Source organism: Mus caroli, unplaced genomic scaffold, assembly GCF_978045245.1.
Source record: "Mus caroli unplaced genomic scaffold, Mus_caroli_1 scaffold_14, whole genome shotgun sequence".
NCBI lineage: Eukaryota > Metazoa > Chordata > Mammalia > Rodentia > Muridae > Mus > Mus caroli.
In genome coordinates this window covers 26,525,882-26,550,957 of record NW_028227269.1, presented here as the reverse complement: position 1 = coordinate 26,550,957, position 25,076 = coordinate 26,525,882, and the positions used below count along the sequence as shown (strand labels likewise).

At 48.1% G+C, this 25,076-nt stretch overlaps 2 protein-coding genes across 3 annotated transcripts in view; both read left to right on the top strand.

Moving 5' to 3' along the window:
• Window positions 1–1,500: 1,500 nt before the first annotated feature.
• Window positions 1,501–6,748, top strand: Rps7 (ribosomal protein S7). Its single transcript, XM_021178999.3, has 7 exons — window positions 1,501–1,598; window positions 1,791–1,874; window positions 1,959–2,030; window positions 3,292–3,435; window positions 3,810–3,874; window positions 6,064–6,214; window positions 6,638–6,748. The coding sequence occupies exons 2-7, from the start codon at window positions 1,800–1,802 to the stop codon at window positions 6,713–6,715; spliced, it is 585 nt and encodes a 194-aa protein (XP_021034658.1). The 5' UTR covers window positions 1,501–1,598; window positions 1,791–1,799; the 3' UTR covers window positions 6,716–6,748.
• Window positions 6,749–14,826: 8,078 nt separating this feature from the next.
• Colec11 (collectin subfamily member 11) overlaps window positions 14,827–25,076 on the top strand; it is a 29,418-nt gene continuing 19,168 nt past the window's right edge. Inside the window, exons 1-2 of one of the 2 annotated variants that reach the window (XM_021179058.3) lie at window positions 14,827–15,022; window positions 20,763–20,918. In XM_021179058.3, the coding sequence (XP_021034717.1) occupies window positions 20,786–20,918 (133 nt within the window). In that variant the 5' untranslated portion in view covers window positions 14,827–15,022; window positions 20,763–20,785. The remainder of the gene's footprint in view (window positions 15,023–20,762; window positions 20,919–25,076) is intronic. The other variant, XM_021179059.3, reaches the window with a different exon arrangement.

The following is a 25,076-nucleotide window of genomic DNA, read 5'->3' as shown; positions in this document are numbered from 1 at the left end:
GGGACTTGAACTCAGGACCTTCAGAAGAGCAGTCAGTGCTCTGACCCACTGAGCCATCTCTCCAGTCCTGTATATTTTATCATGTATTTACATAATGTCTTTACCAAACTGTGTTTTCCATGATGACAAGGATTCACTTGGTTTTAGTAACCAGCTTCTAGGCTAAAACAGGCTATTCAATTACATGTGAATCAGGTGTGCTTGTATTGCCTGTCTAGAGCAGAGCCTCACAGGGCACATGAAGTTAGGGTGACAGTCAGCAGTGGTGGGCATTTCTTCAGTAAATATTGCTTTGATGAATTTGTTGTTTCCCATCTTCAGATCTTTCTGACTTACTGTTTCTAATCTGTCTTTCTTTTTTTCTGACAATGTTCTGACTAAAGGAAATTGTTCCACTATAGAGAGTGCTCTTCATTCTTTTTTTTTTTTTTTTCTCCCTTTTGGTTTTTCGAGACAAGGTTTCTCTATGTAGCCCTGGCTGTCTTGTAGACCAGGCTGGCCTCAAACTCAGAGATCTGTCTGCCTCTGCCTCTCGAGTGTTGAGATTAAAGGTTCATTCTGTTTTAGTGTTTCTCACTGACCTGGCTTCCTTGCTCTCCCCACCTTTTAGGGCTTAACTGTCCCTGTTTCGCAGGTAGCCCAGACAGCAGAAGCCTGGCCTTCTACAGCTAACCCCACCGTTAGCTTCCGTTATTGGTACTCTCTGTAAATGGATTTTTTTTTTTTTTTTGAGACAGGGTCTCTATTGCAGCTCTGGCATTCGCAGACCAAGCCTGCCTTCACTCACAGTGATCCCCGCCTCTGAATCCCGAGAACTGGCATGAGCCACCATATTTAGCATTCTCGGCAGATGTTCAACAGGGCAGCTTCATACTTGTGAAGACAGGGGTTCCTGGACATGTTCTAGAATCGTCTGCTGTACCAAGCAATATACGTAAAAACCAGGAATTGGTGACTATTAATTAACACTACCTCACTAATTTGATTCCCTATAGGAAGAGCTGAACACAAGTTGATTCCCGCCCCAACCCCGTACCTCATTTTTTGATACATGGTTTGTATACGTAGCCCTGTCTGTCCCAGAACTCTCTTTGTAGACCACGCTGGCCACAAACTCAAGAGATCCGCCTGCCTCTGCCTCCCGAGTGCTGGGATTACAGGCGTGCGCCACCACCATGCTAGGCAAGCCTGGTTCCCTTTCATTGTGTTAGCAGGAAACGCAGAGAAAGCTGGGGACTAATGAAACATTTGAAACGTCCCCTCTTCGTGGGGAAGGAAGCTGCTTTCTTTCTTTTTCTAGGGCCGTCCGGCCGCCACCACTCTGCCCAGGTCTCTAACTACGGGAGCGGAGAATTTTCACCAACGGAGCCGAACGCTGACCACGACGGGGAACAAGTGAAACCGGCACGCTCATCCTCCCGCATTAGTTCCCAGTAGGGAACTATTTTCCGGTACACTCTAGGCGGGCCAACTCTTTTCAGAAGAGCTCCTGGTTTCCACCCACCTACTTCCGCTGTCCCCACCTCTTTTCTTCCGCCACCCGGATATGAGCCGTTCTCGCGAGAGCCGTCCCTCTTTCTAAGCCGGCGATCCGTCAGGTAGGTTCGCGGGCCGCAATGTGGCCGCGGTTTTTCGCAGAGTTTGGGGGAACAGACTCTTGGGGGGCGTCCGGGGCGGCAGAGCCTGCTCCCCGGGATGGGATGCAGCGGATTATCCGCCTTGCGCCCGTAGATGGCCCCGGCTCTGGCGGCCCGCGCCCCAGGTGACCGGTGGCACCTTCCTCCCCTCAGGGCGAAGCCATGTTCAGCTCGAGCGCCAAGATCGTGAAGCCCAATGGCGAGAAGCCGGATGAGTTCGAGTCTGGCATCTCTCAGGTAAGCTTGTCGCCCCCCGCGATCGCGCTTGACCTCGGTGTCCCCTGACCCCCGGCATGGCGCCCACGTTCTCTGTCTCCCCAGGCGCTGCTCGAGCTGGAGATGAACTCCGATCTCAAGGCGCAGCTGCGGGAACTCAACATCACCGCAGCCAAGGTGAGCGGGGACCCCGGAGTGCGCTCGCTCGCTGCCCACGGGTGGCTGACAGCCTCTATTCCCGGGGCAAGGGACGGGAGGGCAGCAGACAGGGGACTTCCAGTGCAGGCCAGTCTCACGCTTAAGTCCGTGCTGCCTTCTGCACTTGATTGCTGGACTTTTTTTTCCTCTCCCCACTGACATTAACCTGAACTTTTTGGGAAGTGTCCAGACCCAGGACCACTCGGTTGAGGATCAGTGGGTGTTTCTGAGTTTGGCGTTTGACAGGTGTTTCGTTTTTGTTTTAATATTTATTTTGTAAGTTAGTATTTTGCTTCTGTTAATGTACATGCGCCTTGTGTGTTCCTGAAACTCGAATTACAAATGCTTGTGAGTGCTGGGAACTGAACCTGGGTCCTGTGCTCTGAACCCCACTGCTCAGCCATCCAGGGAGAGTGTTTTTATTGAGTATTTTGGTCAATTTCATAGTGTTGGAAAGTTTTTTTTTTTTTTTTTTTTTGGTTTTTTCGAGACAGGGTTTCTCTGTGTAGTTCTGGCTGTCCTGGCACTCACTTTGTAGACCAGGCTGGCCTCGAACTCAGAACTCAGAAATCCGCCTGCCTCTGCCTCCCGAGTGCTGGGATTAAAGGCGTGCGCCACCACGCCCGGCTTGGAAAGTTTTGAATTTGGAGAAGAGCCTTACATCAGAGATACCCAGGCCATGGTGAATTTAAAGTTGACCTTTATAGATGGTTCAATCATGTTGGGAGATCCTGAGGTGGCACATGGCCAGAGTCATGGTCTGACCAGACTTCCCGACTTGCTTTGTAGTTGAGGCTGGCCTTGACCTCCGACCTCCTGCCTCTACCTCTCCAGTGCTAGGATGATGGACATATGGATATAGTTCTCTGCTGACCTTTTGGTGTCTCTTGTAGAGTCACCGGGATTGTACATTTTAGTGACCTCTTCAGGGAGGTAATATATCCTGGAGGTTCCACCTTAGAACCTCAGCACCTCAAAATGAGATTTAGGTTTTAACTTGCAAACCCCTAGGCCATGTCCAAACCATAGGAGAATGTTTGAGGGGGGAGTTGGTTGCTGGTTGTGGCAGAGCATATTAATCCTAGCACTTGGGACTACAAGGTCCCACAAGGACTACAAGGACTCTGCCTCAGAAGGAGGCGGGTCCTTGATTCAGGTGATAGTTGGCTGTGAGTGGTGCCATTTGAATGAGGAAGATGGAGGTTAAGGACTGAAATGACACAGACATTTTTCCTCCTAGGAAATTGAAGTTGGTGGTGGTCGGAAAGCTATCATAATTTTTGTACCAGTTCCTCAGCTTAAATCTTTCCAGAAAATCCAAGTCCGGCTAGTTCGTGAATTGGAGAAGAAGTTCAGTGGCAAGCACGTGGTCTTCATTGCTCAGGTATCCATCCACTCGGTTGCCTCTCTTCTCATTTCCTGGGGCTTAAGTTCTGTTGGTGAGGATGCTGACAGCCCTGTTGGTGGAAAGCTCAGTAGGGTGTTGGGGTGAGAGTGGGAAGTCTGCTGGTTTTGGGAGTAGCAGGCTGGAGGGGCTGGTAAGGGACAGTGCTGAGTTCAGGGTTGGCTTTGGTGCAGTCTGCAGGGTGAATTAGGGCTGATGGGAAAGAGGAATGCTGCTGGCATTTCATTGTGCGGAGTGGTGGGCTGTTGTGAAGGTGGCGACATAGGTATTTTTGTATTTAAAGTAGTTGAGATTTGTTGGCTTTATATTAGCTCATTGTTTTGTGTTTATTTTTATTATAATTCACTTTAAAGAGGAGGATTCTGCCCAAGCCAACCCGGAAAAGCCGTACGAAAAATAAGCAGAAGCGCCCCAGAAGGTGAGTGTTCTGTTGCCTCAGCCATGCTCCCACACCTCACAGTTCCTCAGGGTGGGGAGTCTCTTCATTACATGTGTGTTGGGATTCATCTAGATAGAAAGTTTAAGTGGGTTCACATACATCCACTGTGTTGTTGTAAGTCACTGGTACCACACAGGTGAGGCTTGATTTATTCTGTGGTCAAAGGAGAAAGTATCTTTTTTTTTTTTTAAAGATATCTCTTTGTATGTAGCCCATGTGTCCTAAAACTTACTCTGTAGACCAGGCTGTCCTTGAACACTGAGATCCGTCTGCCTCTGCCTCCCAAATGTTGGGATTAAAGGCGTGTGCCGCCATCACTACCTGGCTATTTAGTTCTTAATTGGGGATTAAAATTTGTTTGTAGTTGAGGTGCTGGGATGGTTTTGTTGTGTTGCAGGCAGAGCGTGGGTGGGTTTCCTGGTGCTAGGATGACAGGGCTACATCATTGCTCTTGAAAGGTGATGGTCACTTCACACATCAGTCATTAGACTTGGGCCTTCTGTTGATGCTGTAATTATATCAGGCTGTCCCTGCAGACCCTCACTGCCAAAAGTGTGGTTTTCCCTTATAACTGGTCAAGGCAATCGACTCTTGAGAAGTGATGCTTTTGAGACAGGATGAGCCATGAACTTGCTGTGTAGCCAACATTGCCCTTAAACTCCTGTCTTGTGGTCAGGTACTGGGAATACAGGTGCATATCACTATGCCCTGTGTGTTAATGGAAAATTTTGCCTTAATTCAGTCTTGTTTGAAAGCCATTGGAAAATAGCTGGGATTTGGGAATGTGGATAAATTCTGTGTCTGCCAGAAGGGAGAGGGGTAACGGTCACAGCTAAATCCACAGTCTTTGGTAAGCTGCTGGAGTGGTGGGATTTTGCCATGATACTTAGTGGTTCTTGGAGCCTGGTCACATGAAGTAGCAGGGCTAAGATTGCCTGCCATGGCTGCAGTGTTCAGTGACCTTAGTGCTAGATCCCTGGCAGTGTGTGGTGGTCCTATACTAATGTCTCCAGATTCCAGCTTTGTTGTGCTGGAATTTTGAGTTAACTCTTAGACTTACTTAGAGGAGTCTGTTAGGGAGCAAGCGACCACGTTGGTACACCTGCTAGTGTGGTAAGAGTGTGCTTTGAAGTTAGTAGTGAGAAGCCATCTCATGACCAGATGGCGCTTCCTCGTGAACACAGGCTGAAGCAGAATGTCTGCTCCTTGGCATGTGCGATTCAGACTGAAAGCCAGAACCCCAGTCTCCCCAAAATTTGGAATCATGGGTGGTTCCTAACTAGGGGATGGTTGGCTTTTCAGTGGTGGTGAAGTGGCGTGCATTCTGGAGACTCTAGTTGGGTTCTGAGTTTAGTGCTTTTTCTAGGCCAAAGCTGTGTCATCGTGAACAGCCACAGCTCCCAGGTGCCATGCTGCAGTCACTGACTGTAACTGCTGGCACCCATGGTGATCTCTTGGTACACTAGGGCACTTGGTAGGAGAGGTGTGTTAAATCTGAGGCTGGGATAGTTCCACCTGTGATAATAAGTCAGGGAGTCATGGAGCTTGCCCAGCCTTGGGGAAGTTGGGACGCTCTGAGAAGCAAGAGCCCGTTGGACCTTGTTCGGAACGACAGGGCCAGTGTCATAGAGCTGTGATAGAGCAGTCTTTGGAGGGGCTTTGTCTGATCCTGATACGTGAGGTCAGTGGCCTCTGCAGGCCAGGGAAAGAGCTTGAGAGGCTTTGATTAGGTGAATTACATGGCCAGCTTTTTTTTTTTTTAAATACTTCAGCTGTGTGGATTTAAAAAGAGCTTACTGCAGATTAGAATAGTAAGGTATTAAAGGATGAGCTAGCCCCCTTCCTCCCCTAGGTGGCTTGTGTATGTGGATTGCCAGGGTGAGCATGGCTTTGGGAATAAGTCATGGCTTGCTTGCCACTCAAAGCTTTTAGTCTCTGGGACAAGAATAGCTATCAGTTTTGGAACCAAATTGTGTTGTTTTGAGACAAGGACTCCTGGTTGGCCTTGAAGTCATAGGAAATCCTGTCTCACTTGCTTAAGTGTTTGTGTCACAGGTGTGAGCCATCATACTTGGCCCCAGTTTTGATTTCAGGAATCTGGACTGTTTTTCCTTTTTATTCCAAGGGTGCCTTCTGCCAGGTAGCTTACTTTTGTCATTTTTTTTCAGCCGCACCCTGACAGCAGTGCATGACGCCATCCTTGAGGACTTAGTCTTCCCAAGTGAAATTGTGGGTAAGAGGATCCGTGTGAAACTGGATGGCAGCCGGCTCATAAAAGTTCACTTAGACAAAGCACAGCAGAACAACGTGGAACACAAGGTAGGTCATAATATTCAACGGAAGGTTATGTATGGTCCATGGTCTCCATCATTTCTCTGTCCCCTGTCTGACTCTGTGTCAGTTTTATGTTGGAGCTCCTTTAGAAACTGGAACAATTTATAATTTACTATGAGATAAGCAAGCAAACTGTGGTCTCCAGTTTCAGGGAGGACAGATGGTATGACAACTTGGATGAATAGTGGTATAGTAGAATAAGGGAGCTGTCTTGATACACTCCCTGGGTCCCCAAGTAGCTTGGTTTGAGAAGGATCAGGCTGTAGAAGTCGTACCTCAGTGTTGGGATTCGGCTTGTACCCAGGTCAAACATTGCAGGGTTGTTGAAGAGGAAAAGCACACAGTACACTGGCTTTCAGGGCTATTGCATATTCAAAAGGTAGTGATGAATTCTGTCTTCTCTTGCAGGTTGAAACTTTTTCTGGTGTGTACAAGAAGCTCACAGGCAAGGATGTTAATTTTGAATTCCCAGAGTTTCAGTTGTAAAGAAAATGACTGAATAAAGTGTCATTCATAGTATTTGGTTGTAGTAGCTTGTCAAAATCTCAGGGCCATGGGTGCATGACAGTAGTAGCTTCCTTCATTCAGGCAGTTTTCAAGAGATGCCTGGAGGTGAAAAACACACCGAAGCCAGTCATGTTGATAAGGGGGCATCCCTGCTGCTGTGAAACAGACTGAGGTTCACACGCACCTAGCAGGATTAGAACTTCACTGCCCTCCAACTTCCCCTTTATTTGGAATGTGGTCTCACTGTAGTGCAAGCTGGCCTAAAGATGGTCTCCTGGGTTTATGGTCCGTGGTCTTCATCATTCCTGTGTCCCCTGTCTGATTCTGCACAAGTTCAGCAAGTTAGGATTAGTAAGTCCCCGTCGGGGTAAATGGAAACAGGTGTGCTCCACAAGGTAAGGCCTTGAGTAAGGAAGCTCCCGATACAGGTGACAGAGCTGTGGGTAGAAAGGTGGCTGCGCCGTTCTCAAGCCTTAAGCTGTGGCTGGTTAAAAAAGGAACAGGAGGCATTGAATGCTGTGCGTGGCCCTGGGCACCTTTTATGTGGAGCAGCTCCTGTGTGCACTGGGGCAGGCTTTCAGGTATTTGGTTTGTGACTTTACTATGCTTCATGTCCCTGGTGGATATGTGGGTGTGCAAAGCATCTGTACAGGACTCTGTTCTCTGGCTTATTCCTGTCGTCTGCCCTCCTTGCCATGGGAGCTGCAACTGTGGTATTGTTTCCTCTGCTATGACACATCACCTCCTCAGCTTACCACAGTCACAGCCGACACTGCTCATGGTTCTACGGAAGGGTGTACATGCATGAGGGTGAATTTGGGGCCAGCCAGTGTTCATAAAAGGTCTTAAGCCAAAATGGAGCTGAAGAGGTGGCTCAGTGCTTGGGGTCTCTGGGATGTTCTTCCAGAGGACCTGGATTCTATTCCTAGTGATCACATGGCTCACAACTGCTTCCGACTCAAGTTCCTAGGGAGGTGACTAATTTTCTGGCCTCTGAGCACCAGGTACATCATAACTGCTCACACATACATGCAGACAAAGCAGTCTTAAAAATAGCAACTACCGCCGGGTGTGGTGGTGCGCACGCATTTAATCCCAGCAAGAAGTAGGCGGATTTCTGAGTTCGAGGCCAGCCTGGTCTACAGAGTGAGTTCAAAAAAAAAAAAAAAAGAGCAACTGCCAAGCAGAATGTGCCTGATGAATGTTGCTGTTAGTCTAGAAGCTGAGGTGAGCTCATCTTAGTCTTTGAACCAGGAGCCTGTGCCCCCTGAGATAGATCCATTTATAAATATTTTAGAAGGTGACAAAAGTTATCTGGGAACTGGCAAAGGCAGTATTGGGGAGTATTGCAGTTTTAAACAGCTGTGAGGATGTTTGGGTTATTAAGTGGAAATTTTTAGTAAGACAGGATGTGAGTGTAATAATACAAGCCTCAAGAATATTGTGACTTTTTTCTTCACAGTTGATGTAAATACTGTCAAGCAGAGACTTCTCTGCTTGAAGAGAAGCAGTTACAGAATGACAAACAGTGGGAAGCCCTGTGTACCTTGTGTCCCCAACCTCCAGCTTCATCCTTCATCCCCCTCAGTTTCCTCCAGCACTAATGGAGCTCAGACGGGCTTCACCTCACTGACCTGCCTCTGCTTTTTACAGGTGGCCTGGAACTCTGCGAAATCTCTTTATTTGCTAGCCTTTGCTTCAGTGGCTACTGGGGTTCAAGACATGAGCCGCCATGCTCAGCTCTGCCTCTAAGTATTACTCTGTAGCCTGCTGGCCTTGTTTGCCTCCAATATCTGGTCATAGGCTTTACAGACCTGGGCTTTAGTCCCAGAATATAACTGCAGGAAGGTCAACAGTTCAAGGTCATCTCCAAGATAAAAGTTTGAGTCCTCAGAACCAGTTTAGTGTGGTGATGCATACCAAGCCCATTACTCTGGAGGCAGAGGTATATGTACATGTTGAGACCAGCCAGCTCCAAAGTGGGGCCCTATCTCAAAAGCAAGAATGCTCTTAGCTGAGCTGATTTGAGATTAACAAGTTATTAGCTTTTGAAACATCTGGACATTACATTGCTGTAACAGTTTTCAGGGTTAACCATATTAAGAGGCAGATTTTTGTGAGTTCTAGGCCATCCTGATCTACATCCTTCCAGAACAGCTAGAGCTACAGATGAGACCCTGTCTCAACCACAACCAAACAAAACAAAACTAGCCTCTTGTCAATAAAGGCAAACAAAAACCCGTTGGTGGTGGCGCGGCCCACACCTTTAATCCCAGCACTTGGGAGGCAGAGGCAGGCTGATTTCTGAGTTTAAGGCCAGCCTGGTCTACAGAGTGAGTTCGAGGACAGTCAGGACTACACAGAGAAACCCTGTCTCGAAAAACCAAAAATAGAGGCCCAGTGATAACTACTTTTATCCATCAACACTTTAAAAAAGCTGGGTGGTAGTGGTACATGCCTTTAATCCCAGCTTTCCAGAAGCAGATGGATCTCCCGAGTTCAAGGCCAGCCTGGTCTATACAAAGAAACCCTGTCTTGAAAACCAAAACAAAATGGCATTCGGTTGTGTTCTTGTCCCAGCGTTGGTGTGGAGTCAGGACAACTAGGAGCTGATCTTTTGTCCACTTGTGGGTGGGTTTGTAATGCTCAAAACTGCTGAGTCATCTTTGTGGCTTATTGAGCTCTGTGGGACAAGGACTTTATATGTAAGCAAGACTGGCCTTGAAGCCATGTAGATCAACTGCCTGTGTCCATAGCACTGACTTAACTTTATTACTGGCAGTTATGTCGATAAAAATACAGGTATCTATAATGCAAAACCCTAGGTTTGATTCCCAGCACACTGTTCCTACAAACTAAGGATTGAAATACCACAAATAGAGTTACAGAAACTATGTGAACAAATCTAATGGAGGCTTTTCCCTAGAGGAATGTGCAGCGGACTCACGTTCAATTCCTAACATTCACTGGCTGGCCCACAACTGTCCTAAGCTCCAGGGAGCTGGTGTCCTAGCCTCAGTGGCTGCCAGTCATACACATGGAAGGGGCATACATCATGAAGGCAAGCACTATCTTTAGGAAAGACATTACCATATACTGGAGAAGCTGTTTGCGCTGTTTGTGGTTTTTAACTGCCCAGTGAGAACCTCAGGAGCCCCCTGACAGTGCACAGGACACACTGGAAAGTATATGAAGCACAGTTAACTTGTTACTTTGATCATAAAATTGAGTTCTTGGGCTGGTGAGATGGCTCAGCGGGTAAGAGTACGGACTGCTCTTCCCAAGGTCCAGAGTTCAAATCTCAGCAACCACATTGTGGCTCACAACCATCCCTAATGAGATCTGACACCCTCTTCGGGTGCATCTGAAGTCAGCTACAGTGTACTTACATATAATAATAAATCTTTAAAAAAAATTGGTGGTGGCACATGACTTTAATCCCAGCACTTGAGAGGCAGAGGCAGGCGGATTTCTGAGTTTGAGGCCAGCCTGGTCTACAGAGTGAGTTTCAGGGCAGCCAGGACTACACAGAGAAACCCTGTCTGGAAAAACAAACCACAAAAATTGGGTTCTTGAAGTCTCACCCCTCCTCGAGCTTCTGGCAATTAGCGGTTGGTTGGGTATGAGGATCGTCTTATGTTTTGGAGCCACTTCTAAGTTAACCATGCTCCAGGATACAATGCCACCCAAGCTCATGCAAGCAACCCTAAGTAAACTATGTTTAAAAATGGAAAGATTGGAGAGAGTTTTATGTCAGCTTGTTACAAGTGAGAGTCATCTGAAAAGAGGAAATAAGAAATCGCCTCCAAAAGACCCACCTGTAAAGCATTTTCCTAGTGATGGATGGGGGAAGGGCCCAGCCCATTCTGGGTGGTGCTAACTCTGGGCTGGTGGTTGTGGTTCTATATGAAAGAAGATTGAGCAAGCCAGTAAGCAGCACCCCTCAGTGGCGTCTGCATCAACTCCTGCCTCCAGGTTCCTGCCCTGCTTGAGTTCCTGTCCTGACTTCCTTCAGTGATGGACTGTGGTGTGGAGGTACAAGCCAAATAAACTTCCCTCCCCGACTTGTGTGGTCATGGTGTTTCTTCATAGCAGTAGTAACCCCAACTAAGCTAGTTGACCGATGGGTAAAGAGCATCGGCTGCTCTTGCAGGTGGGAGTTCACTTCCCAGCATCCATGTGGCACATCACAGCTGGCTGTAATTCTAGTTTAAGGGATCTGCCCTCCTCTTCTGGCCTAAGGCATCGCACACACAAGGTGCACAGACATGCCTGCAGGCAAAACACCTATAACAAAATTAAAAAACAAAAAAACAAACAAAAAAACCTTTAAGAAGCAGTGGGGCATTGGTTGGTGGGAAGGGAATTGGCAGGAGTGTGAAGAGTAAGAGGGTCCTGCATGACGAATGTGATTAAAATACATGCGACTTGTACAGAATTATCGTCTTGAGCATGACTGCCACCCTCATCAGAGCAGCAGAGACTACCAAGAGACCCTGAGGATCAGGCCTATTCACTGTGAATGTTTTTTCACAGAAGTGGAGGATGGGGACTGGGCCTTCACCTGATATCAGTCACATACAACCTCCCAGCCGGCTATATAATTCTGTCATAATTGTACACAACATAAGGGCTGAAAAATGTAATATTATAGAAAGTAGTAGGCTAATGGACAGGAGCTTCATCTATGCCTCTATGGGGAAGCTATCATCTGTGCTGGTGTGACTGTCTGACGCAGTGATGGCTTTGTCACCCAGGCCACTTCATGCTCTAATCTCAGTGAGCCTAATATATCCATGGGCTCCACAGGCTGGACTTTGGGGTTTTCTAGGGAGCCTTATGAGGAAAGGGTAGATGTTTGTTTTGAGTTTCTGAAACAGAATTGTCAAAGAAAAACTTTTAAGTAATTTTTAAAAAAAAGATAAGTCTATCAGTGACTCAGTGGACAGTGTCCGCTTTCCAGTTGCTCTCCGAGCTCATTTTAGTCTGACTTTCGGACTATATGAGGAAGCCACCCTGTGGTTTGTCATGCCTGTGACATGCTATCATGTTTCTCTGTTTGCTCTTTATTCCTAGTGGTCACTGGTTGGGTGACAGTTTTGTTAGGACAGTCACTACACCCAGCAAGGAGTCCTCTCTTCTGTAAATCAGTCTGTTGATTCTGCCCCAGAGCTGTAAAGCAGCTAGAAGCATAGGCTAGTGTGAAGGGCTCTTGAAGGTTGAGGAGTAAGGCCAGTCGAAGCCCATATGGGGCTGCTGAGATACTGCAGTAGACTTTCAGTGGTGTCCTGGCAGCCACTGTGAGACTGGCAGTGGTTCCCAAAGTGCCTCAACCTTGAGAATTTAATACAAATGAGTAGGCTCCCTCTGCCCAGTCATTAGGTCAGAAAACCTAGGCTCTGGGGCTGGAGAGATGGCTCAGTGGTTAAGAGCAGTTGATGCTCTTGCAGAGGACTGACTTTGATTTCAGCATCCACATGGCAGTCCACACCAGGATGTATCTCCAGTTCTAGGGGATCTGATGTCCTTTTCTGGCACCTGTAGGCACCTCTAGTGCAGGCTACTTGTGAGAACATCTGGGCAGGCCCTCTGGGCATCTGATGATGTCCCCTTTCCCATGCCACTGGCATAAGGTATAATCCAGAATCTTAACACTGGATAGATATCTTAAATGGTTAAGACCTTTTAACTAGTTGGCAAGAAGAGAGATTTTCAATCCCCGCACCCTGGTCTTTCTGCTCCTCTGTATCCCCAAGTGACTAGGCTTAGGATAAGTGATGGAAGTGCTGTGCACTCTCCAGGAACTCAGTGATGAGGGCCTTTGGGGAGGTGGCCGTGGTTAATGTCCTCATGGACAGTGTCCCACAGATAAAGCAGCACGTCCAATGTGACCCCCAGTAAGTTTCCCATCCAGAGCAGAGTGGGTTTCATGTGACTCCACTATCCAAACTCCATGGTTATCTCAGAGAGATGTAAATAGTCGCTGGATTTGGGCCAGTCTTGTTCTGGTCAGGAATGGATGGTCTGTGGGGTCAGGGCAGAGGAAAGCAGTGGTCCGCCTCCAGAGGAGGAGTGGACAGTACTTCCTGGTGACACCAGAGTACGCTTAATAATACAAGAGTCCTAACTTACAATCTACTCAACACAGGCAAGTTAAATTGCACCATTTTTGCAGTGGGGAGTATTTTTGAAACTGTTGGCACTTAAAAGAAAAAAAACCCAAAACCCTAAGGGTGGACTGGAGACATAGGTTAGTCGACAGTATTTGCCTGGTATGTACAAGGCCTAGTCTAATACCAGTACCAGGGTAGGACTGAAGATTCAGAAGTGGTAGCTCATGTCATTCCAATATTAAGAGGCTGTAGCAAGAGGATTGCCTCAAATTTAAGGCCAGCCTGAGTTATGGAATATGTTGCTTAAAAAAAAAAAAGACTATAGCAGAGTATGGTGGCACATGACTTTAATCTCTGTGCTTGGGAGACAGAGGCAAGCAGATCTCTGAATTTGAAGCCAGCTTGGTGTACAAAGCAATTTTCAAGACAGGGTCATACAAGAGAAACTGTGTCTTGGAAAACAGACAAACAAAAAAATATGACTTGGAAGGAAAAAAAATCTCTAGGCTTTCTAGGCCCTCTACCACCTTGAGGCAAAAGGGGGTGTCTGACAGTTTGCTTGGGTAGGTTTTGGGGTGCTTTGGGGGGCATTTTTGGTTTTGGTTTTTGGACAGGGTTTCTCTGTGTACCCTTGGTTTGGCTGTTCTGGAACTTACTCTGTTGACCAAGGTGGCATGGAACTTAGAGGTCCGCCTACCCCTGCCTCCTGACTTCTGGGATTAAAAGCATATGCTACCATCGCTCAATGCTTGGGTAGGTCTTAGGAAGGATTCTTGGAACTCTTGGTTAGCTTTGTGTACTTCTGTGAACTTTGGAAATGTGAATGAACTAAAGCCATTTCTATTGATTTTGAAGAGAGCTACATGAGACTCTGTTTGAGAAACAAAACATAAAAGCTAAGCTTTATTTAGAGGAGATTATAGATTGACATGCAGTTGTAGAAACAGTTCTGAGAGTTCCCATGAGCCTAGTTTCCCCAGTGGAAAGTCTGGCACAGCACTGCAACCCAGATTCCAACATAAGCAGGCCAAGCCATGTCACCCTTGAGGCACACAGTGTCCTAGCCAACCACTGATCTGTCCTTGATTTTTATAGTTTTATCACTTTAAGAGTCTTATATGAACAGGTTGTAAGGGCAATATGGCTGCAACATCACACACTCCATTGATCGTAAAGTTGGTTTGACTGATCTGGCTTCTTCCCTCATGGATCTACGGAGTTGTCCTGAAGCACACGCCAGCAGTACAGCTTCCCTGATGGAGGAGGACTGTTGTTTCTTTGAGGGTGTTAGCGTGCTTGTGCTCCCCCAATCAACCTCCTCACAGGCCTTCAGGAGTATTTTGTTTGTTTGGTTGGTTGGTTTTTTTTTTGTTTTTGTTTTTGTAACCCTGGCTATCTTGGAACTCACTTTGTAGACCAGGCTGGCTTCGAACTCAGAAATTCACCTGCCTCTGCCTCCCAAGTGCTGGGATTAAAGGTGTGCGCCACCACCGCCTGGTTCTCTCAGGAGTATTTTATAGATGGAACTGCACAGTGGGTAGCTTTTGGAGTCTGTTTTGCTATAGCACAGAACTCTTGTTGATCTCTCCAGCTTGCTGTGTGGTAATGACTTGTAGTGTGTGTGTGTGTGTGTGTGTGTGTGTGTGTGTGTGTGTGTGTGTGTGTAAGCGGGTGCATGTGTATGCAGAGATTCATACACAGTCTCAGTATGCACTCCTACCTGGCTGGCCTTGAACTTACTACATAGTCTAGGCCAATCTTCCTGCTTTAGTCTTCAGAATGCAGGGATTACTGGCATGCACCACCATGTTTGGCACATGCACTTATTCAAAGAAAAAGAAAAGAAAGAAAAACAGGAAAGAAAACCAAAATTGAGAGAGAATGTTTGGGGTGGGGTTGGCTGGGCTCCCCAGACACCCCTTTGGCAGCAGGGGCCGAGTTCCCACACTCCACAGGGCCCTGCAGGACAGCTGATGGTTTCAGGCAGGAAGCTCTTGCAGATAAGGCTGCAGCCTCCAGCAGATTCGCTGGGCTGTCTGACATCCCAGGCAGGGTTTCTCTCTGAGCTGGACTGCAGCTGGTCTCTGTAAATAACAGCCATGAGGCTCCTTGGAGCAGTGTCTCTGCCAGCCGGTGACTGTCAGGACAGCTCCTTCGCCTAGTGTGCATCCAGGTAAGAGATGCTGCCCCAGGACACTAGGCCAGGACTGGACAGGTGTCGAGCACAGACAGGAGGGCAAATTTCCAAACAGGGCTGGAGGGTAGACCCAGGCTGTGGAATTTGGCAAAGTGGGATTCAGTATCCTGGAGTTGATCAGTAAGTCAGACGCTAGATTTCTAAAATTTATTTAGCTCAGAGTTAAAGGTGGAATCTTCGAGAAGCCAGCAGAGGCAGATTCTGGTCAATCAGAATGATGGAAATACAGTTACTCAGGTTATTTAAGAGATGGAGTTTGCATAGATCATTTCTAACTCCAACCTGGGGGAGTGACATACTTCAGGCTGGCAGTGGGCAGCATTTATGGGTTGATAGCTAAGAAAGCCCTGTTCAGGGACCTACATCACCAAGGCATACTCAGCTGTGGTTTTAGGTGGGGTAGGGAGGGGACCAGGAGGTACACTTCCCTCAGAGGAGCCATCTAACAGTGGACAGAGCCTCCCAACACTGGAAAGGGGAGTAACTCCAAAGGGCAGTTGCTTGTTGTGCCCTGACACCAGGCTTTGGGACTAGCTGCTGTGTCTGAGTGGCCCCAGATAGCAACTCCATATTAAAATGGTCAAATTTGTAAACCATTGCATGGCAGAATGGAGCTTGATTTGACAAGCACTCTTGCCTGGGAGAGCAGAGCTCCAAACCTTCACATTTGGTTTTCTCTCCAATCTTGAGACATCTGTGCCAAAGACGAAGGAGAACAGGCAGATGTCTCCTTACCATGGTGTTGGTAAGATCCTCCCTGTAGCCTCATGGCGGGGGTGGGAGTGTCACTTTAGGACAGAGGAGGCTTCCGAATGACAGTACCGTTCGCAGCAGATAGTTCAGAGTCTGCGAGATCCAGGGCTTCACTGTAGGTGTTTAATGGACACATCAAGATGTGTGTTTGGCTACTATGTTTCCCCCTGGCCTGCTGCCAGTTCATTCTTGTTTCTTTTGTGAATTCCACATTTAATCTCTCCCCAGAAAGCTGTCTCTTTGATGGAAGTGAGGCCCCAGTCTTTGGGCCCTGGCTAAGAGATAAGGATGTTGTTTTAAAAAAGATTTTGGGCTTGCTGCATAGTCTCCGTTTATAAAACTAAATTCCTTTCCTGAGAGGCAACGGACCAGAACACAAGCCAGTACTTCCTGGTGGACATGGTACCTCCCCCCACCCAACCCCTATGTGACCACCTGCCCTGTTCTGGGCCAGGTCTGGGGCAGAATCTGAGAAAGTTGGAGGACAGGGCCCCATCACACCCGCTAGCTTAGATAGAACTGAGGGTAAGGATACACAGGCAGGAGAGTCAGTGAGAGAGGAGGAGGAGCCAGCTCGGGGTATTCTTCATCTCTGTTCTTCCTTGCCACAGCTTGTCTGCTGTGGCCTGATCTTTTGTAAAGCCACACTTAGGACTTTCATGGGATAGAAAGTGATGACTGTCTTGCTGGATGCCTGCTGTCTCTGGAGGAGCGTTTGTTTCTATGGAATACATTCCTGTGCCATCCCAGAGCACAGAGAAAAACAAACATCTGAGCAGTTTTTAATCTAACCGACAGAGGGTGCAGCAAGGGTTAGCATCGCTTTGATTGATTGATTGTTTTCAGGGGGTTTCCTTTTGTAGCCTTGGCTGGCCTCAAACTCACAGGAATCCTCTCTGCCTCTCATGTGTTTGGCAGGGGCCACCATGCCCAGCCTTTTGAGTTGTTTAAAAACTATGTATGTGTGTCTGTGTCTGTCTGTTCGTATGTGCATGTGTGTGCAGGTGCCAGTGGGGGGTCAGAGGCAGCGGCTCTCCTGGAGCTGGGGTTACAGGCATCTGGGAAACAAACTCAGGGGCTTTACAAGAGCAGTGCATCTTCTTAAACATTGAGCCATCTCTTTCGCACCATTCTCCACCCCCCAGCCCCTGACCTTTTTGCTTGATTATATTGGACCTTACTATGTATCTCTGGCCTTGAACTCATGAACTTCATATTCTGCTTCCCAAGTGCTGGGCTGATGGCTGTGAACCACCATACCCAGCTTATTATTACCTTTGTAGCTCTACAAAAAAGGAAGCTGCTTGGGTAACAGCGGAGTGCTGTTGAGTTAAGAGCACTGTGGGGGAAGCGGGCTTACCCACAGGCTTTGCACTCCCCTGTTTCCTAAATTGCTGGAAATTTCAGGACAGTGACAGCAGAGCAATAATCCATGTGTGACAACCCCTGGGTCTGCAGAGTCCCGTGTAAGCTTAGCATTATATTTCTCATGCATTTATGCATGTAGCCATGTGTAGATAACTCTTAAAAATGAGAAGCTAGAAGGGCGTCTAGACAGTGTTCCAGCACTCGCATCCCTGCTGGAGCTGAGCCGTGGGTACCCAGGCCTCTCTGGAGAGTGTTGGTTCCTGTTCATGGTGATTTTCCTCAGAGAGCTCTCTCTCTCTCTCTCTTTCTCTCTCTCTCTCTCTCTCTCCCTCTCTCCCTCCCTCCCTCCCTCCCTCTGTCTCTTCCCCCTCTTGTTCATAGGCATGTGTATTTTCACCCCATCCCACAAGCCTAGCCCTGTGTGCCATCCTCTGCTCCCAATCCTGATTTTGTAGTCTGCCTTGATTTGTTTTTCTTCTAAATAAAAGCAGAAGATCAGTAGGAGCGTGGTGCTGTCACAGGCTACCATTTCCCCTTAAGCCCTTCTCCATACAGTCAGGTTTTCAGCCTGTTGGCTCCTCGTAGCTTTTGAGGATTCGATTCTTGCAGGAGTGAGCATCTCATTAATTAACCTCTGACTGCCAGAGCTGCTTGCTACCTCCCTCCAAGCATGGGTATGCATGCCAAGGACCAACGACCTTGTCAATCACCAACAGCTCAGAATCAGAGTGAGGGAGGTTGGAGAGTGGGAGCCGAGCCTCAAACCCCATCCTCCTAAGACCAGAGCAGTGTTGAGGTCAGCAGAGCCTGTGCTCTGCAGGTTCAGGACTTTGTCTTTGTGGTTTGAACTAGACAAGGTCTTCCTCCCCTGAGTCCTTGAAGGATGGAGGTGGCTTTCCATTAGATACCTCTGGACTTTCAGCAAGGTCCCAAGGCATAAAGTCAGCGAGAGTGAGTGCAATCCTCTTGGTTTATACCATAAGTACTATATCCTTCAATCCTGCACCCCTATCCTTAAGCCTCACCTCTGCTTATGCTATACCCTTCAATGCTAACTGCACCCCCCCCCCCCATTCATAAGCCCTACCTCTACTTAGGTGGGCAGTTATTATCTACTGTCACTGAACCTTTTCTTACATTGTCTCTTGTGGGGACTCTTTTCAGAGCCCAAGGAGGAGTTTCAGATGGTGTCCATTCACACTGCAGGGACAGTTAATACATCACCAGATGCAGCTTTCCTTGACTCACACAATAGTGGCAGTATGTCTGTGGAGATCTTGACTCCACAGATTTTGGGGATAACTCATGGTTGGGAGCAACTGTAGTAGGGCCTTGATGTTATTAAAATGGGTGTCAGCACAGGCAGATAGGGGGCTCTGCAGGTCACAAAGGCTCCTGGGACTTGATCTGTGCCCTCACTGCCTTGCTCTGTTCTCTGTGGAGAGGTGAACAGGATGATCTCACTGGCTGTGTATGCTCCTCTCTTGCCTCTGATGACTGGACGGCTGGCGGGCTAGTCAAGGTGGGCTGCAGAGCATCTTGAGCTTTGAGTTAAACTATTTCTCCGCCCACCCAAGTTTTGTAGCTTGTTAGCCATGGGAGCGCCACCGGCTTCTTTGACTGGAAAGACAAATCTAGCCTTGACCCCCCCCCCCCCCCGCTTTCTCTTCTCGGTAGCTTCAACACTGTTCCCCAGAGCCGTAGCTGGCCATGACCTCATGTTTCCCATGGAATCCAGTGAAAAACAACCAGCCTTGCCTCCACAACACACCCCAACTATGCCTTTCTTCTTCGTCTCTGCCATGGTGTCCCCACAAGCCCACGCTCCTGCATACTGTGGTCTCCTTAGTCTGGCCTCCTCACTCCCATTTATTCCAATAAACACAGTCTCCAAAGAGGAGCCAAGTGGCTCTCTTACAAAGCTATGCCCTGATCAAAAACTTCTATGTTGTTTTGAGGGACCCCCTCCCCAAAGGTTTCACAGTAACATCAGCTCTGCATAGTCACTCTATGCATAGTTCGGTGGGGTTTTTTTTCTCCTTTGTGCTCACAAGGCCAGGCAACTTCTTCCCAAGCTCCATTCGTGCAGAGGTTGCACCTCTTGATGCTTCACCAGGACACCCCTCCCACCTCCCCACCCCCCATTCCCCATCCCCCACTCTGTCTCTGGATAGCAGCACATGCCTGTCCAGGCAATCTTGCCCTGCCTCTATTTCCAGGGGAAGATTGCTCTTCTTTGCTGCCTCTGGTTTATCTGTCTATCCTTTTGCCTCTTTTTAAAAAGATTTCTTTGTTTTCTTGTATGCACACACCTCTATGCATGTATGCACAGTGCCCACAGAAGCCAGAGGAAGGCATTATGTCCCACTGGAGTGGGAGATTACAGCACCATGGGGGTCCTGGAAACTGAACCTGGGTCCTCTGCAAGTGCAGAGTACTCTTACCCACCAAACCATGTCTCCAGCCCCTGTCTGTCTCCTTTGACTGGTGTCTTAGTCAGGGTTTCTATTCCTGCACAAATATCATGACCAAGAAGCACTTGTGGAGGAAAGGGTTTATTCAGCTTACTCTTCCACACTGCTGTTCATCACCAGCGAAAGTCAGGACTGGAACTCAAACGGGACAGAAAGCAGGAGCTGATGCAGAGGCCATGGAGGAATGTTCTTTACTGGCTTGCTTCCCCTGGCTTTCTCAGCCTGCTCTCTTATAGAACCAAGACTACCAGCCCAGAGATGGTCCCACCCACAAGGGGCCTTTCCCCTTGATCACTAATTGAGAAAATGCCTTACAGTTGGATCTCATGGAGGCATTTCCTCAACTGAAGCTCCTTTCTCTGTGATACCTCCAGCTGTGTCAAGTTGACACACAAAACCAGCCAGTACAACTGGAAAGGAACTTTTTCTCTACCCCAGCACCTGGAACCATGCCTGGCAGAAGCTTGGCACTTGGAAATATTGCTAAGTGATTGACTGACCCAGGGGATAGGGGTTGGGAAGCATCAGCGATCCTCTAGCATAGATAGTGCTGATACCATTGTGTGGCTCTGATGCACCAAGGGGAACCCCCTCCCCCAGCTTCCAGACCCAGTTTTTAATATATCCTTCTTTCTTTTTCTCTTGCCACTACTGTTGGCCTTTCTCATTCCCTCTTCCTTTTCTGCTTTCAAGCCATCTAGTGTGAATCTCTGTTTGTACTCAGCTGTCCCTGGCCCCCCAAAGACCCCAGTCATGCTCCAAGCTCTGCAGGAGGTTCATGTCTTGCATAGGGGTCACTGTCTTCTTTGAGCCTGAGTCTCTGCCATTAGGATACGTTGGAACTTCTGGGAAGGCCTTGTGTTCAGTGACTTGTTCTCTAAGGGAGGCTGGTCAGTGCAAGTGACCTCCAGCCAAGGCTTAAGGAAAGAGGTCTGAGCACACATGGTGCTCTAGCTGCCTGGGAACTTCAGAGACTCTCAGTGGAGATTGGTAATTGGTATGTGACTGAGCAAGTGAGAGAGAGGCATCAAAACTCAGTGGAGATCACATGACTAGGGCTTGCTGCTTGCAATGCATTGTCTGGTCAGAGCCCGTCACTGTTTATGGCTTCCTTCTTCCAGGAGTCGGTGTCCTGCTTGCACTCATGATGATGAGGGACCTGGCTCTTGCAGGCATGCTGATTAGCCTGGCTTTCCTGTCCCTGCTGCCATCTGGATGTCCTCAGCAGACCACAGAGGACGCCTGCTCTGTGCAGATTCTTGTCCCTGGCCTCAAAGGTAATGGCTTCTCTGCTGCTCTGGTTTTGCCTTGCTCACATCTCTGGGTGTCTCGGTCTCCTGCATGGCCTGGCACTTCAGCACACACTCACAAAGACTGGCTCTGGACCAGGTACACCTTGGGAAATCTGCCCATCTGTTGGGCCTTGGGATTCTCTGACTAGGAGACCAAGGCTCCATGACATTTAAACTCTTTCCAGCTAAGAAACTGTGGATTTCTGGTTAGCGATGTATATGCAACCCAGCCTTCTCTTCAGGAGCCTTGTATTAAGGCCCACTCCTGTGGTCCTCTCCTGCATAAGCCAGACTGCTGAGGTCAGCCAGCCTCTTCCCTTCTCTCTTACGCCAGTGTTTACATCTCACGGCTTGAAGGGGTGAATTCTGCTTGCAGAAACATTTGCAAAAAGGACAAAAGTCCAGGGATGCCTGTGGCATTTCTTCACTGACAATGAGTATATCCAACTATTTCACGCACTACGTGAAAATGATGGACACACCCCTTCATAGTCGGGTCAGGTAGTGCCAAAGCTTGACCTGGCTGAAGGTTTTGTGTTCACAGATCTAGATCTGATTCGAGAAGATGCAAATGGTAAACCAGTGCTATGAGCAAAAAGGAAACAGTGCTATTGACAGTAGAAATTGAGATGGCAGATGGAATGTCAACCTGTTCGGATAGAAAGATGCCTCCTCAGAACTCATGGGGGAAAAAGAGGTCTGTGTAGCTGGGTTCTCTGTGTGAGTGGAGAGGGTCACAGAAATCTTATCCTAGGTACATGCCATTCTCCAGGGTTTGTTTATCAACACAGGTAAGGAGCCCCTGCCACCCCCCTGAGCTCTGAGCAGTGCTGGAGACATCTTTGATCTTGATGACCGCTTGGGGGTTTCTTTCTAAGGCCTCCAGGAACAGCTGGATTTAGACTTAAGCTTCTTGGGAAGGTTTCCACCATCTTGGGTGGAAAACCTTTAGAGGCAGAGGTCAAATTTCTTCTTGATAAAAAGGATCTCACTTTGAAGCCCTGGCTAGCTGGGAACTCGATATGTAGCCTAGCCTGGATTAGAATCACCACGGAACTCTGCCTGCCTCTGCCTCTGGAGTGCTGGGATCGAAAGTGTGCTCCATCGTAGCTAGCAAAAACAACTTTTTATGATAAAGTAGTTTCAGGACATAATGTAATCATGGATAGATTTGAGGAACTGCATTAGGGGGGACTTCAGAGCCTGGGCATGTTTTTTGGGGTCAGTAGTGGGAAGCTCAGGGGTCTTGTCCCCCTCTACCCACTGTGGGTTACATGGGAAGGTTCTCCAGGAGAAAAACACTTGAGTGAAGAAACTTTTCTGATATATATTTATATATATATAATTTACAGGTCCTGTGTGTGTGTGTGTGTGTGTGTGTATATACACAAAGGTGTATGCTTGTGTGTGGAGGCCAGAGATCAGTCACTGGTATTGTTCCTCAGGCATATCAACTTTGGTTTGTGAGCTAGGGTCTCTCATTGACTTGCTGCCTACCAATTAGTCTCAGTCTGGCTAGCCAGGAGCCCCAGGGACTCTCCTGCTTGGCCTTTTATGTGGAGTTTGGGGATCAACTCCAGTCCTAAGCTTGCTGGGGCAAGCATTTACTGACAGTTATCACCCCAACCCCATGCATCATGTTTTAAATGTCCTCACTGGTGTGTTATTTCTCATTCCTACTCTTGCACATAACCCCTCACCCATTAAATTCATTAGTTCTCCAGCATGACCTTGGGTGAAGCTGAACTTTGCCTCGGGATCTTAGATGGGGCATGGGGGTTGGATGGGTTAGACATTCCCTAGCTTCCCCTTCACACCAGGGAGAACATTCTTGTAACACGTGAGCTGAGAGGTTCCTGGTTTGTTTGGGAGAGGAGGTGAGTTGGGAATCAAGATGAACAGCTTTTAATAAAATCAGACCCAGGATGAAAGGGGAGGTCGGGTAGAAGTTGTGTGGTGAGCTTAGTGACCTTCTTGCCTTCTTTTCTTAAGAGGCAGGGTTGTCAGGTAAGTGACAATGTGGTGGATGATAGTCTAGTTCACCCAGCCTTACCCTAATCCAGGTAGGGATTAGGGACCAAAGAAGCTGTGGTCAGGCCCAGAGCCTGTCCTTGGCCTGTCACTCAGCTCTCACAGGCCATGTTCTCACTTATGCACATCCAACTGTCTGCCTCAAATGAGTGAGAGCCATGCGCAAACTCTGGGAGCTTGCTAGAAAACTTCCAGAAAAGCTGGAAGGTGTGCCTAGGGTTGCCTCTCAGTGAACAGTGCCAATGCCTCTCCCGTGGTGGAGGCCTTCCTTCAGCTGCTCTGGGTGACCAGAGATTTCAGCCCCGTGGAGAGAAGGGCCGTGGTAGCTGCTTACTGTGACACACACTGTGATGCATGTACTAGGGAAGAAACATGTCTCCACCCTTACCCATCTTTGGTGGGTCTCTGCAGCAGTGGGTTTTGCTGTTGCTCCTTCATGGGTGATCATGTTGTCCCCTGTGGTCCAGCCCCTCAGTCTATCCCTGGCAGACATCTGGACAGCCTTTGCTTCCCTTCAGCCTGTGCTGACCCATGTCTCTTTCCTCTGCTCTGGCTGGCTGCTTCCTGCTCACTGCACAGCTTCAGCTTAAAAGCCACTTCACTAGGGAGACATCTGATCTGAATAATCCCATGTCACTTTGGCTGAAGTTTGTGCCTCATCCCATCTTATACCCTATGTGGCTAATGAGACTTCTCATGTCAATTTGACTTAAAATATCTTTCCTCCTGGGTAGCTCGCAGAATGTTCTCTTTGTCGGCGACGTTTCTTCTGCAGTGTCGCTGACATTTCTTTGCTATTTGGCCCGGATTTTTCCCGAGTGGGTCTCTGCAGGCTTTTATTGTGTTCTTGCTTTCTCGCCACCCCCCCCCAGCCACCCGCCCCCCAATCTCAGCCTTGGAAAGTGCATCTGGCAGCTCTTCAGACTCTCAGACATTTTCTTTCTCTCTGCTCCCTGGAGTTCCTATGAGATGGGCTTGGGCATTTATGAGGGTTTTTTTGTTTTGTTTCGGTTTTGGTTTTTCTTTTCTTCAACCTCAATTTGATAACCTCAAAACAAAACCATCAGGGCTTCGCAGATGACCGTTTCTTAGCGAGGAGAACTCCTCACGCTAATGTTTTCTCTCATGGGAAGTGAGTGAGCCCCTTCTTCTGGCCACTGTTTTCTAGCTGCGAGGGTGAATTTCAATCAGAGGGTCCCAGTGGGCTTGCTGTCATGCTCATTGCCGTACACAGCCATGTCTCCTGTCTCTCTGTCTCTTTTTCTCCTCCTCCTCCTCCTCCGTCTCCTCTCCTCCCTCCTCTTCCTCTTCCTCCTCCTCTTCATTCTCTTCTTCTTTCTCCCCCTCCTCCCCCTCCTCCTCCCCCTCCTCTACCACCACCTTCTCATCTTCCTCTTCTTCCTTTTTCTTCCTTTTGTGACAGTGTTTCACTCTGTAGCCTTCCTTGGCTAGCCTAGGACTCACTATATAGACAAGGATGTGTAGACCAAGAAGCAGAGACAAATAGATCTCTGTGAGTTTGAGGCCAGACGAGTCTATAACTCAGTATATCTATCCTTTGGTGACTTTCTGTCTTTTAGGAAGGAAAAAGAAGAATCAAACTTGTGTTGTAGGAAGGTCATTTGGTAAGGGTTAGAGAATAGGTATGGTCCTCTGATTCCGTGACCCAGCTCCTTCACCCCCACAGACTCACCTTGTCAGATATGCTGACTGCTTATTTACACCTCTGTCTCTTGTACCTGGCCATTGAACCCCCAGACATGAACAGCATACTTTATTGATCTCAGGAATTCCGCATGGAAGGCCAGAATGAGTGCTCCATGTGTCATGCTGAGAGGACCAGTGGACATCCTGGTCTGTTCTCCCAGCATGTCACCAGACTACATGATGTTTCCCTGGGGGCCACCTGATACATTCCTCCTCACTTATCCTTATGGCTGGAGTGCTGTGGAGAGTCCTGTATGGTGGGAAGAAGATTGGGAACCAGGCCAGAAGGGACAGTAGAGGGAGGGAAAAATCTGTTCCCCCAAAAATAAAGCAGCGTAGGGAGCATCCTAAGCTTAGACCTGGGCACTCAGAGCTCTCCCTGGTGATGCTGGTCTAGGCATGCAG

What these genes read in the sequence shown, in the direction of transcription:
- Rps7 (XM_021178999.3), top strand. Translation starts at nt 1,800, where the DNA reads ATGTTCAGCTCGAGCGCCAAGATCGTGAAGCCCAATGGCGAGAAGCCG. An exon ending in TCAACATCACCGCAGCCAAG is followed by an intron (nt 2,031 to 3,291) that starts GTGAGCGGGGAC and finishes TTTTCCTCCTAG; the next exon opens with GAAATTGAAGTTGGTGGTGG. An exon ending in AGAACAACGTGGAACACAAG is followed by an intron (nt 6,215 to 6,637) that starts GTAGGTCATAAT and finishes CTTCTCTTGCAG; the next exon opens with GTTGAAACTTTTTCTGGTGT.